This window comes from Alexandromys fortis, unplaced genomic scaffold (assembly GCF_014885135.2).
Source record: "Alexandromys fortis isolate MF-2015 unplaced genomic scaffold, M_Fortis_MF-2015_v1.1 scaffold_209, whole genome shotgun sequence".
Lineage (NCBI taxonomy): Eukaryota > Metazoa > Chordata > Mammalia > Rodentia > Cricetidae > Alexandromys > Alexandromys fortis.
The window spans coordinates 1116431-1133185 of record NW_026068090.1 but is presented as its reverse complement, the minus strand read 5'-3'; the positions used below and the strand labels follow the sequence as shown (position 1 = coordinate 1133185).

General features: G+C 48.7%; 1 protein-coding gene across 1 annotated transcript in view; it reads left to right on the top strand.

The window, feature by feature from the left end:
- Nucleotides 1–6151: 6151 nt before the first annotated feature.
- Clpb (ClpB family mitochondrial disaggregase) overlaps nucleotides 6152–16755 on the top strand; it is a 120532-nt gene continuing 109928 nt past the window's right edge. The window contains exons 1-2 of the mRNA XM_050122614.1: nucleotides 6152–6623; nucleotides 9507–9558. Of these exons, the coding sequence (XP_049978571.1) occupies nucleotides 6224–6623; nucleotides 9507–9558 (452 nt within the window). The 5' untranslated portion in view covers nucleotides 6152–6223. The remainder of the gene's footprint in view (nucleotides 6624–9506; nucleotides 9559–16755) is intronic.

Sequence of the window (16755 nt, the reverse complement as noted above, 5' to 3'; positions counted from 1 at the left end):
ACTTACACGAGGAAAAAATTCAGTCAAATGGAAGGGATATAGAGTGAGGGATAAGAAAGCAATTCAGAGACCAGATGTGAAAGTTTTCTCTTTAAAAGCTCTGCTGCACTGAGGTACCTAGTCAAGGCTGCCCACACTAGAAGGTAAGCCTGTCTAGATCCTCCCACTGTCCGTGAACTCCCCACCCTTCCCTCTAATCATGTGACTCCCCTCTAGACTCACCTGGAGGGCAAGATCTCCTTCTGCTTCCTCCTCCTGTATCTATCTGTTCCTGTCTCCCAGCAAACAACGCAGAAGCCAGCACAGAGTCCACTGGACAATTGGTCAGTAAAGGACAGTGAGCAGGGTTTGGGTAGTCATGGTGACACACCGCTCAGATCCTCCTGATCAAGAGCTTGCTGTCCACAGTCAGCGAGTGCGTGCCCCTTACTGGTGACTGAGCCAGGTGGGAGAGACGGGAGAGCAGGCAGAGCATCCAAAGCAGCATCATCTCCGTCTGGCCTGGACTCCACTCACAGCAATGGTGGGCTAAGGTGTGACCAGGTCTCCTTCACCATTCATTGTCTCCCCGTGCCCAGTCCTGCCTCTTCCTCTTATCTGCCCAGATATTTGTAGACGAGACTAAGTGCCTAGATGAGTAAATCCCACCTTAGGGTGCCATTCGTGGTGACATTTTTAGAGATGATTAGATCCAATGAAGAGATTAGCCCCTTGATGGAGTCCAAACGCCATGGTTGTTGTTGGTGGAAGGCAGGAGGTAGAGCCTAGTCAGAGGAGGTACAGGGTCTGTGAGCAGGCCCTAGGCTGATTCTGTAGTCCCTTTCTCTACCTTTGCTCTGCTCTCAGGCAAACAGCTTTCCTTTGGCACACACTCCTGCCACTTTGATGTTTCTGCCCACATATGCGGTTCAAGTAACCAAGGACTGAATCCTCAAAAACCATCAGTCCAAACAAACCCTCTCTCCCTTGTCTCTTTTTTAAATGTATTGTTTGTGTGTGTGTGTGTGTGTGTGTGTGTGTGTGAGAGAGAGAGAGAGAGAGAGAGAGAGAGAGAGAGAGAGAGAGAGAGAGAAGTCAGAGACAGCGACAGGCAGGGAAGCAAAGATCTCCATGGCACAACACCATACGTGGAGGTCAGAGGTCAACTATCAAGAATCAGCTCTTTCTTTCTTTCTGCCAAGGCTTCCAAGACTGAACTTAAACAAATGTGTTTGCCCACTGAGCCTTCTTGCTTGTTTTCTATGTGTTGAGCAGCAAGCACAGGGTCCAGAGAACAGAACATGATTTTCATGGTGAGACAGAAAAGGAAGCTCTGGGTTCAATGCCTCAAGTCCATCTCAGGAAACTTGCTGAGAGAACCGAGTAAGTGCGCTCACCTGCTGAGCTGGGCTTCTTCGGTCCCTCCACTTCACACTTGAGGCTCTAGGAACACTCAGGGATCTCTAGAGAAACAGAACTGATAAAGGATACTTCCTTCCCTGACCACCCAGCCTCTATGGTCTCCAGAGAAATCTGATCTGTCTCCATGGTGACCCAGCACTCTGTGTTGACATTACCTGTTGATCGTAGGGCTGCCAGCTAACCACTCCACGTCTTGTTCATGCATTTGCGTACTCTCTTGGGCCGAGTAAATGAGCCTGGAAGTTTTGTTTGTTTATTTGTTTGTTTTGAGACAAGGTCTTTCTGCATAGCTGAACTATGGATGTTTTATTCCCTCTGTAGACCAGGTTGGCCTCAGACTCACAGAGATCCCTCTGCCTCTGCCTCCAGAGTGTCGGGATTAAAGGTTGCGCCACTACACCCTGCAACAGGTTGTAAGTTTTGAAGGGTAGGCAAAAGTCCAAGATGGACGCTCAGTGCATATTTATTGAGAGGAATGGAACAGAGAGGAGTGTACAAAAGTTCTCATTTTAGAGTTGCATTCACACAGAAGTCCACAAGATGGCAGTGTTTCTACGCAAGGAAAGAAATGGTTTGCCAGTTTGGATGATACTGAACACAATCAATGAACCATCTCCCAGAAAGAAGAGAGGATGAATACTACACACTCAGAGTAAATGCTTCAAGTTCACTGGAGCAATTAACCTCTCCTTTCTGCTTGCCATCCTGATGCCGCACTGTGCCTATTACAAGAACAACAATTTACATCAGGTGTAGGGTACTTCTAACTTGTGTGATGTAACATCAGGAGTTCAAGCTCCTCCTCAACTATATAGAAAGTACAAGGTCAGTTTGAGCTACACATAAATGTTACTCAAAAAAAAATTAAGCCTGTCAGTAGTGGCACACACCTTTAATTCCAGCACTCTGGAGGCAGAGGGTCTACAGAGAGTTTCAAGATAGCCAGGGCTACACAGAGAAGCCCTGTCTCGAGAAACCAAACTAAATCAACAATTTCCTTATTTTATGGGTATACTTGTATAATTATAACTTAAGTTCCGATGCTCTGCTTTGGTGACGTAGCCCACCACTGAGCTCCTGCCTTTGGCACTCTCACCTGGGAGTGTCTTCACAAGCTTGTCACAGTTATTTTACACATAGAAAATATTTTCACACACAATTATATGCAACTCTTGTAACAGGCTTCCAGGCCTTAAGAGGCACAACTGACTCCATGATGGAAGTATCATTCATAAACACCAGCCAAAATGAAAACGAAGACCTAATCCACCAAAGTCTGTGGTTCTGGGAAAGTCTCTAAAGGTACTGACCTTGGTGTAATGGTCTGTCCTGTCTCTCTAAGAGACAAGCCATGCCCATTCCCTCCCCATCTGCTGAGGAAAGCTGATCTTCAGCTTCTAGCCTGCATCTCTTCCTTTTCCGTCTCCCTGTTGAAGAGGCAGCTTCTGTCTCTCCCTTCTCTCTTCTCTCTTCTCTCTTCTCTCTTCTCTCTTCTCTCTTCTCCCTCCCTCCCTCCCTCCCTCTCTCTCTCTCTCTCCTCTTCTCCTTCTCCCCCTTCCCTTCCGTACTTCCATAACCATAAGCATGGCGTGTCTCTCACCCACCTCCCAGGTCCAGCCGCCTTTGGAGACCTGTGGTGTGGTCTTGTGCGCCGTCCCTGCCTGGGACTGACTGTTCTGGGGCCCACTGCCTACCCCCGCTCGGGGACCTGTGGTGTGGTCTCATGGCCCGCTGCCTGCTGCAACCACTTGGGATTCACAGCATTTTAAATTTTACCTTTACATTTGGTCTTTGGTTTCTGTAGCTCTGCTTCTAGCTGACTGTTCTTGTTAGCTGAAGCATGTCAACCCAGAACATGGTTTTTGTGCTTAAAAGTTCACCCTGAGAAAGGCTTCGGCCTGTACTTGGGTCCTGAATACTCAGTGTAGTCGCCAGCCGGCTAACACGGACTTTCTGTTGGCTTATACCCATGTCCAAGTAGTCTTCTCTGATGGATACCCAATAATATTTTTCCAAGAGAATGGAAACATTGGTCCAAACCAAGACATACTCAGGAGATTACATCAGACAAAACAGAACACAAGGGACAACCGCTCTGTTCCCTCGCCTGTAGGACAAACATCAGTTTGGAATGAGAGGAGCAGGACCACTTGTGACATTGGCTGGACCTGGGGACCCTGCTCTGTTAGGTGGCAGAATCCAGGCTAAAGAATGTGCACCATGCGCTTCTTCTAAGACTCAGATCTCTGAGCAAGCTGGGATCTGCGAGCTGGCATGTGGGAGGACACTTGGGAAGGGGACAGGTTTCTTTCAGGGTCATGCAAATACTGATTTTGGTGAGTGTCACAAAGGCTCTGGGCTTGTCTAAACATATCTAAAGGCACTTCAGAAATGGGCTCATTGTATTGTGTCTATCTCTTGAATTATGGAGTTGATGTGACCTTCTATTGCACAGCACAGACCAAAGCGAGGCAAGACTCTTCATACAGCAGAACCTCGGCCAGGCAGATGATGCGGTGACAGACAGGGCCGCCTTGCTGAGATGCTGAGCCCAGGAGGTGCAGAGTTAGCGGTCCTGGAGCCCTGCAGGTCCAGCTCTAGGGACAGAGATGGACACAGAGAACCTGGGAGCAGCTGTTGTCTAGGCCCAAGCATTCGAACCTCTAAACGAAAAGACAGGTATATGTGACCTAGAAAAATTAGTAAATACAAGAAAACTCTGCAGAGCCATTCAGTAGGAAAAGTGTAACTGTTCTCTGAACCCCAAGCACTACAAGGGCACACTTCAAAAGTTTCCAAAGAAGAAAATCCCACAACCAACCTACCACCCCTCTTTGGAGGAGGAGCCCTGTTCCATCACCTGTAGGATCAAAAAGGAAGAGCCAGTGTCTTAGTGGTGCAAAGTTTGGCGTCGCCACCGCAGTTAGGATTGAGACTAGAAGACCACGCCTCCCTTTAACAGGTGGAAACCTGTCCCCCATTAACCAGAAGGAAAGAAGAAGGCTGTCTCTACTGCAGACCATAACTCTGGTAAGTCCAAGGCAAGGAACACAAGAATTCATTCCTGGGGGAACAAAACATAAAACTAAGTTGGAGAAATCAGTATTTCTTAGAGGGACAAGAGTCAGACAGCAGTGAATAGCAACTGAAGGCTCCAGAGCTGAGATCTCTCTTCTTTGGGCCACACGTAAATTTACTCTAAATCCATATGAAAAACATGAAAACATAAATAGGAAGAGTCAGGAGAGCCCTGGAAACCATTAGCAATGGCAGGGGTGTGGGGTTCTCACCAGCACGTTGAAAACTCTGAAGTGGGATGAGCACGTGGCTAAGTGGTAAAGGGCTCCCCTGGTCCGCACAAAGCCCTCAGCGGTAGAGGGCTACCCCCCAGTATATGCACAAAGCCCTGGTCTAATTCCCGCACCACAAACAAAGATTAAAAACAAACTACCATGTAACATTAAAAGGGGCTGGAACAACGACTCAGTGTTAAAGTATTTGCTGTGCTTGCAGAGGACCAGGCAGGATTTGGTTCCCAACTGGCAGCTCACAACCACCTGTAACTCCCGCTACTGGGGTCCTACAGTTTGTTCTGGCCTCCTTGGGCTCCTACATACACATGGCACACACATAGACACATGTAGGTAAACACTCATACACATAAAAGAAGTGAAATCTTACACACACACGAGTGCATACCTAGTAGTGTAGCACTAATACAGAAGGAAACCAAAGGGTTGAGGCTCTATCCTCTAGATCAGGAACAACTCAGTAGGAAGAACGGCTTTCCTCAGAAGATCCCAAACCTATTCTGTAACAAGCCAGACACAGGTATGTAAATGGTTGTCTACCAACTACAAAAGAATAAATATATTGTAGCATAAGCCACAGATTCACCATTACACAACACTTAAACAAGATGCTGCAAAGTCTAAGGATCTCCCTTTCTTTAATATATATATTCTTTTGACAGAAGGTCTCTCTGCCTAGCCTTGGCTGTCCTGGAACTCACTACATAGAGCAGATGGACCTCAAATTCACAGAGGTCTGTTTGAGCATCTATGCCCAACCCTAGGAATCGTTTTAGTGTGTGTGCTGATGAAGCGAGCACGCCAGCGTCTTACCAACCTGAAACAAAGGTGGGGAGGAGTGCAGTTTACTTAACAAGTCTCCATTTACTTTGTTTTTTCAAGACAGGGTTTTTCTGTTTAACAATCCTAGTTGTCCTGGAACTCGCTTGGTAGACCAGGCTGGCCTCGAACTCATAGAAATCCTCCTGCCTCTGCCTCCCGAGTGTTGGGGATTAAAGCCTTGCGCCACCATCGCCCAGCCGAAGATACAATTTTATTTAAACACTAGTGAGAAATTTCGTCGTGTGTTTCAACTAGGAAACTGGTTCTAGGATTGACCTAAACCAAAATGACCTTGAACTCCAATCTCCCAAATTCCCACCTTCCAAAAACGGATTAAAACTCTGAGTCAACAACACACACACACCGGCTCTGGAAGCTTGGATTCTAATTGCCACGCCCCTACCAGAGAGTTTTCTTTTTGCCACGCCCCTCTACCCGAACTTCATTTCCCAACATTCTCCTAAGACCTCTAAGTTAGTGGTCATTGTGACGTCATCCCACAGCCCTCAGGGAAATGTAGTTTGTTCATTCTCTAGCTCGGGAAGGATCAGGGGCTGTGGACTACCACTCCCGTGAGGTAGTGCGCAGTCCCACCCCATAAGCGGCGTCTTCGAACGCGCCGCGGCAGCCATGTTGGTCGTGGCTTGCACAGGGGCCGGCTCCAAGGGGTTATAGAAGCAGGTGTAAGGATGTTGTCCGCGGTGTTGAGGCGAACCGCGCCGGCGCCGCGGCTCTTCATAGGGTTACTCAAGTCTCCATCGTTCCAAAGCCGCGGAAGTGCTTACGGCAGGAGCGTAACCACCGCAGACCGGGGAGAGCCGCAGCGGCTGAAGGCTGCCGCCTGGGTGCGCCCTGGAGCATCTTCTATCTCGTTCCCCGGACGGGGGGCAGCCACCGGGGGGCGCCGTGGAGAACGCACCGAGATCTCCTGCTTAGCCGCCGCCTCGTGGGGACACGGTCCTAGCCCCGAAGAAACACTGCCCGGACAGGACAGCTGGAATGGGGTCCCCAACAAGGCAGGACTGGGCATGTGGGCCCTGGCCACGGCGCTGGTGGTTCATTGCTACAGCAAGAGTCCTTCCAACAAGGGTGATTATGGGGCCTGTCTGGGTTCAAGGGAGAGGTGTGGGGGGGTGGGTCCTGACTCCTTTGGAGAGTTGATGGTGTTTGTAAATTCAGACCCGCATTACCTTATCCTTGGGGAGACCCAGGTACCTATCTGCTGCCAGAGGCAACAAGTTGCCCTGAAAAATTCACTGCTTGCAGTTACATAATTTGCCATTGTAGGTCTAGTCCTCTACATCAGTTTGTGTATCTGTATAATGGGGACATTGGAGTGACTGTCTAATTATAGCCTAGCCCATTAGTCTTACAAGAGGTCTCCAGGAAGCCCCAGCAGCTTAGCGACACCTCTACATGTTTGCCTGTAGAAAGGCCCGAGGAAGGAGGACCCTTGGTTCTGATGCTGGCTTGACTCCCATGCTCCTCTCTGGTCTTAGTTTCCCCACTGTATAGTGAAGGCAATTTCTCAGTACTCTGCTAAGACTGACGTTTTGACCTCTCTTGGAGTTCAGAGTCTGTTCAGCAATTCCTTAGTGTTTTGCTATGCTTAGTGTTGTGCTTAAGGTGAACATTGTATTGGGTGTGGGGGTGGAGACTGGGGGAACAGGTAGTTGGCAGAAGGAAGGTAGCTCTCTGGAGACTGGGAGCAGGAGGGATAGGCTAAGAAGTGGAGGTAGCTAACCCGGACTGGCTTCTTACCTAAATACGGAGAGCTGGTGAGGAACGAACTTGTTAAACCACGGTGCTGGTGGGTTCCATGCACCCTGAACTCAGATTGTTGAGCAAGATTGAGCATTGCCTTGACTTTCATTTGTGTGTTCAGTAAGATGTGGCCACCTGAGAAGAAAGGGCTTTGGATGAGGAATGAGGACACCAGGATCTTGTTTTGTACTGTCTCACACACTTTGGAAAGCTGAACTCTTGTTCTTCGCTGGTCCAGTTTTCTATTACTGAGGGTATTGAAGAAGGGCCCTTCTAGCTTAAACATGCAGTGATTATATGATTGACTCACAGCTCGTGTGTGTGTGTGTGTGTGTGTGTGTGTGTGTGTGTGTGTGTGTGTGTGTAGGTAGCGTTCTCTCCACTTAGTTTGGGGCTAGGTGTTCAAAAAGCCCCAACTTTAAACCAAGCCAGTTAAGGGGACAGTGCAGGCAGTTGGCCATGCAGGGCTAGCCAAGAAGGTCAGAGAGCTATTAGGGTCAGAATAGCCTTCCTGGAGGACGGGCAATTCTTGGGAAGACGGGGAATTTGAACTTGAGTTCTGAAGGGAACACAGGAAATATAAGTGCGTGTGTGTGCACCCCGTGATGGCCAGGTCTGCATCTTACTTTTATTAGTATTTCCCTAATACTAAAATCTGTCCACGGTGTGTGGCTTGTGGAAGGGGATACTTAACAAATGTGCCTTGGATTGGATTGGATTCCATACACTGAGGTCCATAGACTTCAGTCAGCTTGGTGTGGGGGAGCGAGCTCTTTGATGAGTGAGGTTGGAAGACAGGGCATGAAGTGAGAGAAGAGAAATGGGCCCTGCATGCCAGGCAGGGGTGTGTAGGATTCTGCAGGCAATATAGAGCATGGAGGTTCATGAGCACAGACTGAAGAACAGGGGAAATGTGTCTGAACTCAGGGCCCTAGGCTGGACTCTGTGGCACATGAGTGTCAGTGGTGTCCACGTAATGAAATGACTCAAACTGTGGCCCGTTCTGGCCCTTCTCACTTGCCTGATAGGGGATTTTGAGCAGAGTCCTTCAGTTCAATGTTCTGAGAAACAGGTCCCTTCAGGAGCCAAGATGAATTCTGCTGTAGGTAGTGGAAGCCAAGGCAAGTCTGTGAGCCCAGAATGCCCCAGGTTACAGCTCTTTCCTCCCCCGCTTGTGACCTTAGAGAAGAGGGAGAGTAGACACTAGAAGGAATGGTTTTCCTCTCCCAGCTGGAGGTTGTTAGGTGTGTGGATGAGAACAGTCATTAAGAGGCAGGCATGACAGCGCACACCTTTAATCCCAGCACTCTGGAGGCAGAGGCAGGCGGAGCTGTATGAGTTCAAAGCCAGCCGGGTCTACAAGAGCTATTTCCAGGACAGTTAGGGCTACACAGAGAAACCCTACCACAAACAATAAAAAACAAAAACGAAGAAACAAAAAACCTGGTTTATGCACATGCTGCAACTCAGGCGTTTACATGAGTCGGACAAATCACACACAAAGTAATCATTAGTGCTGGGACTGGCGCTGGGCTCGGCTTGTCTCCGACTCTAGTGACTTCTCTTACCTAGTGGGTCTTAAATGCTGAGGCCTGGGCAGAAGTCAGCTAGTGGCCAGCAGTATAACCCAGAGTCAGGCTGGGCACAGAGCTGTCAACTGTGCCTCTGCTGTTGACTTGTGAATTTTTCCAAGTGGCCACAAGGTGGCGCCAACAGCCAGGCCAGGCTTTAGCTAGGCCTGGGTCCTCAAGGATCTCACTGAACAGTTTGGGTCTCCTTTCTCTGGGCTTGTACTAAGGATTTTGGAGATTTTTCAGTCATTGTTTTATCTCCTCAGCATCCTTGTAAGGTTGACAAAAGTTACTGTCTGTTGAATACCATGGGAAGTTGCTTGAAAAAGAAGGGCTGCAGAGAGTAATGGCCGAGTGGGTTGGACTCCAGTGTCCATGACTTATGATTGGGGTTCTTTCCATTCTTAGGAAGACCACACCCGAGCCTCAGTGCTTGGGAACACTGGGGGAACTGGTACAGCATCTGCCTCATCCCCAGAGCAGAGGTGGGATGGATCTTACCAGGGGAAGAAGGGCTCAGTCTTCTCATGCTAGCCTTTCACTTTCTAAGCAACTTCCGCTGACTTGCTGGACCTTCTCTCAGCTCTGAGGGGTAGGTCCTAGCCAGGGGTCTGACCAGTACCCCATCTCTTTTCAGATGCAGCGCTGATGGAAGCTGCCCGTGCCAACAATGTGCAGGAAGTCAAAAGGTGAGTATCTGAGCCCTACTGTCTTACCCAGAAGGGCTGAGCAGAGTGTGTTGATCTGCCTTAGAGAAAAGCCTTTCCCATCCTGGGCTTGTTTCCCAAGGGCTCACTGCAGCCACAGTCAGAGGCTCCCCTGGCCCAGATCAGACTTTATATATTTTAAGTATGGATGAGGGCACCCAAACATCTCAGTGTTTGGTGGCAATGGTTTGGAGTTCATGGACCCTGTGAATCTTAGTTTGTTCTTCTGTGGAAGTGACCATGTATTACTGTTTGCTGCCTGGACCTGGGGTAGATGGGCATCCTTAGAGAAGCTTGGGACTAGGAAGGCCTGCTCAGAGGGCTGAGGCATGCTGGCCTCCAGCAGAGGCAGGCTGTAATTCTTCAGCTTCAGTGGCTCACCCAGTTCTCCTGGGCTGCTTCTCCAATGGAGTGGGGTGTTTTGCACAGAGGCTGCTCCTTGAGCAGGGGAAGGCTCATCTTGAGCTGGAAGCCTGGCAGTGTGCAGGAAGGATGATGCTGAGAGTGGACCTGCGCCAAGCAGCAGTTATGGTCTGTTGTTGAGAAACAGTATTCATCCCTCTTGGGCCTTACCTTGGCCTTATTGCCCTTCAAACAAATCTAAGTGCTCATAGGACCCTTCTTTTACCTCAGATATTTGTTTTCCATGTTGTGGTTTGTTTTTGTTTTTGCCATGCTGAGTCTGAGCAGGTCTTAAACATTCTTGGCAATTACTCTACCAGTGAGTTGTTTCTCTAGACCTTGGCTTTTGTTTGTTCATTTAGTTTAAGTTTTTTTTTTTTTTTTTTAACTTATTTATTTTGAGACATCTCTCTACGTAGTACTGGCTGCTCTGGAACTCACTATGTAGACCAGGCTGATCTCAAGCTCACAGAAATCCGCCTGTCCTTGCCTCCCAAGTACCAGGATTAAAGGCGTGCGCCACCATGACCAGCTAATTTTATTTCCACTTTATATTATGGCCATTCTGCCCACAGGTGTCTCTGTGCATCGTGTGCATGCAGTGCTCTGGGCAAGAAGAGGACGTTGGCTCTTCTCTAACCGGAGTCACAAATGGTTGTGAGCTGCCTTGTGGGTGCTGGAAATTGAAAACAAATCCCCTGTAAGAGCAGCCAGTGCTCTTACCTTTGTAGGCATCCCTCCAGGCCCATAACTCTTGTTTTTTGAGGATAGATTTTGTTAAGTAATCCGGGTTGGCTTTGAACTTTGATTCCTCTTGCCTTAGCCTTCTGAGTGCTGGGATTATAGGTGTGGACAATCATGCGTGATGCTGTGTTCCCATTTTAGAGAGGAAGTCAGGTCGGTGTTTGGAGTCCCTGCATGCCCTGGACCCTGGGTGTACTTCTCCCCTCCAGATGCTTGAGCATAGAAGAAAATGTGGAAAGGCAGCCACGGCTCCACCAAGACTTACTGCTTTGATTCCCTTTCATTTTATCTGCAGCATTATTATTGATTCTCAAGGGTGCTTTTGAGTATTAATGTTCAAGACTTAGTTTTTAATAAACCACTTTTGGAAGTATGGGCTGGGAGTTGTTTTGTAGACAAATAAATATGATGGAGCAATAGTTTAATAAACATGTGCTGATGCATCTTAAAAGCCAAGCGCAGATGTCATCTTGTTATAAGAGCCATTCATAACTGCAACTGCGTGCGGCATCTTCGTGCCCCAGACACGTGCCTTGCCTTTCAGAGCCTCATTACAGGGAAGCGAGGAGCCGGAGCTTGCTTAGTGATCCCGGAGTCACCTGTTGGTAACTGCCAAAGGCTGCTGGCCTGCAGCGTCCCTCCCCCAAGCCCAGTGTAGGCCAAGCTGGGGAGGCTGACACTCCAAGGGTCATTTTAGCTCAAAAATTTACGAGGGTTTTTTTCTGTTTTGTTTTGTTAGTTTTAGGTTTTTTGAGGCACGGTTTCATGTACCCAGGTTGGCCTCAAACTCAATACATAGCCAAGGATGACCTTTAACTTTTGACCCTTCTGCCTCTACCTTTGAATGATGTGATCCCAAGTATGTACCATCATGATCCATCTTGTGTGGTGCTGAGGATCAAGCCAGGACTTAGTGCATGCTGGGAAGGCACCTACCAGCTGAGCCTCAGCCTTTGGGATTTCTTATTGTCTTGTTTTGGGGGCTGTTTTTTTTTTTATTTTTGAGGAGATTCTTGCTATTTGGTCCAGAAAGGGATCCAAAACTCATGATCTTCCTGCCTTGGCCTCCCAGTGCTGTGATTGTAGGCAGGTGAATACCCTTTCTCCCTCTCCTCCCTTCCTTCCACCCCTGCTTTCCTAGTACTGGGATTATATGTGCACACACCCGTTGAATACACTTATATTTTTTAGATTGTGTATGTAAAGGGGAAGAAGGGTGTGCCCCTGTGTGTGTGGGTGCCCCAGACAGTGAACCACCTGAAGAACAGTATGTGCTTTTTACCACCCAGTCCCTAAATATGTATTTCTGTAATGACAACTGAATACCTTTCGATGGTAATCAGTTGAATGAGGCACAGGCTCTCCTCAGCCCCCATCTAATGTCGTCCCCAGAGCTGGGACAAGCTGGGCAAGGGCCTGGCAATGTGGACTGACTGCCATGCCCAGGACGAAAGCAGGGTATGAGAAAAGAGCGGAGGTGAGTGGTGATGTGGTGGGAATATGCCTGGCTGCCCTGGCCACAGTCGGGGTTTTGAATGCTCTTCCTATGAGCAGTAGGTAGGTTTAGGAGGCTTTTGAGCAGGGAACTGAACCAGTTAGGGCTGCTTCGGAAGAAATGGGAAAAGGCTGAAGGCAGATCTTTTGAGAGGCTGTCTGAGGAGGAGGCCAAGCTGAGGGAGACTTCCATCATTTTCTCTCCTCACTCAGAGCACTTGTTAAGAAGGAATGAGTGGCTGGGCATGGCGGTGCAGTTTTAATCCTAGCAGATGCAGAGCTCTGAGTTCTAGCTAGCCAGAAATACAAAGTTCCAGGCCAACCAAGGCTACACATAGTGAAACCTTGTCTTGAAAAACATGACAGAAAACAACAACAAAAGGAAAGGAATGGCCTCACGTGGGTGCTGTAGATGGGAAGGAGTAAAGAGCAGTCTGGCCTCAATGAAACAGACATGTAATGCCCCAGTTGCAGGTCATCCTTCTGGTAGGCCAGCCTGGAGCAGGGGCGGAGGGCCTGACATCCTCACTGGAAATGGTCTTGAGTCTTGTTGAGTTTTTCTGTGTGTGCCCTTGACTCCCCTGATGCCTTCCACTGCCCTAGATCCTGTGTGTGCGCTAGCCTCTGTTTGTGTCCAGCAGGCCTGCCTGGACAAGACAAATCTAGTCTCAGTCCCCCAACCACTTTACACAGTTGTTTTGCCATGTTTATGATCGGTATGGTTAGTGATATCAATATTTGGAATAAAGCTCAAACCTGGAGAATAATATTAGGACACTCTTGCCATCTTGGGTTCTGTCATTCCTGTGCCTGGACCTTCCCTTAGCTCCGTCTTCAGCCCAGAACCTCAGGAGAGCTCAGGATGGGGAGGGACTCTTCTGCTTAAAGAGAGGAGCTTCACCCCCGAATCTGTAATCCCTGGAACAGATGGAGACTCCCTGCTGCCCCCCCCCCCCCATCACTGCTGTTGCTCCAGGCCAGTCTTTGAGCCTGAGTGGAAGTCCTGCCTTCTAATGCCCCTCTCTTTGGTTTGTCCTAGCCAGTTCAGTCGCTTCTGTCCCCTTCTTCTGTATCTTTTCTGTGGTGTGGGAGAGTCTACGGCTTATCTGGAAGAGATCAGGTTGGAGAAATAGCATTAAATGTCAGAAATGCAGTCAGTAGGTTCAGGAAAACTAGTGACCCCTGTGTCAGCCCAGTCAGGACCAGCTTGGGTGTGGGTCTAGCGATGGGAACTGTTTACTGCTTTATGAGAATCTGGCTAATAGTGTGTAGGGGGGCTGCTTAATCAAAAGGACAAGTCAGCACCTACCATTTGCCACACATTATTCTTTCTTACATTTTATTTATTAATTTTGTGTGCGTGTGTTTGGGCACACTGGTGCTGCAGCATGTATGTGGAGGTTAGAGGGTCACCAGTGGAGTCAGTTCTTGCCCTCACCATAGGGTTCTGGGGATTGAACTCGGGACCTCAGACTTGATGGCAGGCACTTTGTATTAAAGAGTCTGAGCTGGTCATACTGATTCAAGTCTGTAATCCTAGCACTCAGGCTGAGGCAGGAAGCTCTCCAGTTCCAGAGAGAAATACCTATCTGTTAGGTATTTCATTTTAGATGGGCCTCTCTGCAGATGCAAATAATTCCAACCAGACCAAATTAAGCCAAATTAAAAGATGTTTAATGAAATGTTCCCGGGGGAAAAGAGAAAAGGGGAGACCACGCAAAACCTGGAGACCACGTGTTCATTCTCTGGGGGGCTGTTTAAATAGCCTGTGGGAGTGGTCTTGACCTTCCCTGGGGAGGGGTTACCATTTGCTGGGCTTTCTTGACCCTCCCTGGGGAGGAGGCTTATTCCAGGAGCTGGGGTGAAGCTCCCAGCCAAGCAACCCCTTTTTGTAAAAGGGGTGTTAGGGAGCTGGGGTGATACTGTCGACCAAACACTATTCAGTGAGTTAGAGGCCAGCAAGACTGTCTCAAAACAAAATAAAGCAAAACAAAGCCAAACAACACCAAAACAAGGCAAGAGTTTATGAACTCGACCCTTCACCTTGAGTCAAGGACAGGGTCTGCTGTCCCTCTCCCCGCCTGTTTCTGAGCATTGAGTGACTGACTTGAGCCTGTTCCAGTCCTCACTGGCCCGTGGGAAGCCTGGACTCTTCTTCCTCCTTCCCCTTCCCCTTCCCCTTCCCCGAGCAGCAGCCATTTTCTCCTTTCTCCTTGAAGCACTTAAACTTTGTTAGGTTACCCAGCTCCTCAAGCAGGGAGGCTGGCCCCTGCCCCTCTGGGTAGCTGTGAAAGCAGGTGACCTCCTCGGCCCAGCCCCACCCTCAGCCTGGCTTCTACACTGAGTCACTCACCCAAGACCAAGGGCACCGGGACAGACTGCAGCACATCTGTCTGCATTCAGATGGAGCCCTGTGGGACCTGTCCGTGCTGGGGACAGGATTGGGAAACCTGTTCTCTGCTGGAGATCAAACTTCCTTCAGATCACACCGCTGAGAGGCAGCACCCTGCCTGCTCTTCCCTTCGCGGACTGAGAGCTGGCCCTGTGTTAATGTGGCCCCAGGTCGTCTTTCATCAGCGCAAACAGGCGAAAGCTTTGGTCCTCCAGTGGCTGCCCTTTCTTTTCACAGTCCATGTGTTCATTCGACAGACATTTACTGAGTGTTGGTCATTTGCTGGGTCCTTTGGCACAGGGGACACCTGAGCAGGCTTGACTCCTTTTGATGAAAAAGATGTGGAGCTGGGTATGGCTGTTACCCACTTGTAACCCCAGAACTGTAAAGGCAAGAGATCGGTGAATTTGAGGCCAACCTGGACTGCAGGGTATGACCCTGTGTTGAGAGGGAGAAGCAATAGATATGGCCGGGCCCTGGAGAGCAAAGGTGGGTGGTGTGAGATATGGGGACCTGAGGAAAGACCGTAGCACATTGTGCTTTCTAAAAGGCAGAGATGCAAACGGATATGCTTGGGGATTATAATTTTCAAAGGTTTTAGTGCTTAGTGGAAACCATGTTGGTCAGCAGCTAGTGTGGAAAGACTGGCTGAAACATGGCTGTAAGCTGGTTGTAGGTCACAGGTAGAGCACTTGCCTGCTTCCGTAAGCTGGGTTCAATCCTGGCACCAAAAAAAGAAGAGGAAAAGCAGCTAGAAGAGTCCAGAAGCTGGTGTGTGTGGTTGGGCTCAGGTGGGGAGAGTTAGCCAGGCTCTCCTGTAAGGCTTGGACCAGTGCTCGTGCCTGCCTCAGAGCAGACGGGTGCCGAATGAATGACTAGAGCTCTAATTCAGACAGAAAATGCCAGTGAGTTCCATTTTTCTGGCTGGAGCTCCTGCATAGATGCTGTTGTTGCCATACTCTGAAAAGAGGATTTGGAGGAGTTAAGTTGAAAAAAAAAAAAAAAAGACTGAAGTCTGTTTTTTTTTCTGTGGTGGCTTGTTTATTTGTTTTGTTTTTTGGTTTTTGGTTTTTTTGAGACTGGGTTTCTCTGTATCTTTGGGACCTGTCCCTGCAATTACCTCTTTAGACCAGGCTGACATCGAACTCCCAGAGACCCAGCCTGTGTCTGCCTTCCAAGTGCTGGGATTAAAGGCGTGCACCACCACAGCCTGGCTTTGTTTTGTTTTTCAAGACAGTCTCTCACTATGTAGTCTGTTATGGTAAAAATAAAATGGCGCTGTTCCCTGTGGTAAAACGCTGTTGCAGTTCCCCTAGCGGCCCATAGGCCTTGAGGGCCAATGGGTCCCAGGCAGGGAGCCGCGAGGCAGGTGAGAGAGACAGAAAAAGTGGGTGTTTATTTAGTGGGTTATGGAGGGGAAAGGGAAATGGGGTAAGGGGAGAAGGAGGAAGAACAGAGGGGAAGGCAGGGCACGGCAGAAGCTACCTCGAGTTCAGGAGAGAGGAAAGGGAAGAACTCAGGCTGGAAGGGAGATCTGTTTGCCTCAGTGGAAGGGGGAGGGAGGGGCGGGTTTGTCTCTTAAAGGGACAGGACAGATCATTCATTACATTGTCTGTCCTGGAACTTGTAGACCAGGCTGGCACAGAGATCCACCTGCCTCTGCCTCTATGCCAGCCCTTTTTTGTTGTTTGTTTGTTTTGAGGTTTATTTTTATGAGTTTTAATTATGTGTAGATGTACGGTTACGGTAGCCAGAGGTGTTTACATCCCCTGGAACTGAAATTACAGACAGTTGTGAACCACCTGATGTGGGTTCTGGGCACAAGTCATCTCTCCAGGTCTAAAACATGCTAAATTTAGCCAGATGTGGTGACACGTGCCTGTAATTCCCTACACTTGGAAGAGGCAGGCAGATCTCTGAGTTCAAAGCCAGCCCAATTTATGGAGCATTCCAGACCTTGTCTCTAGTTAATTAACAAGCACACTAAATTTATCAGTTATCTGGAAATTCTTTTGACATACTGTTTTGGTTTCTGATTTGATGCTTTTAGAAAATAGGGGATTAAACTGGTTTACTAGATGGCTTTGGAAAAAATAATTGTACAGTTCAGGAGAGAATACAGGTCTGGCTTTGTTGAGGGTAAACAC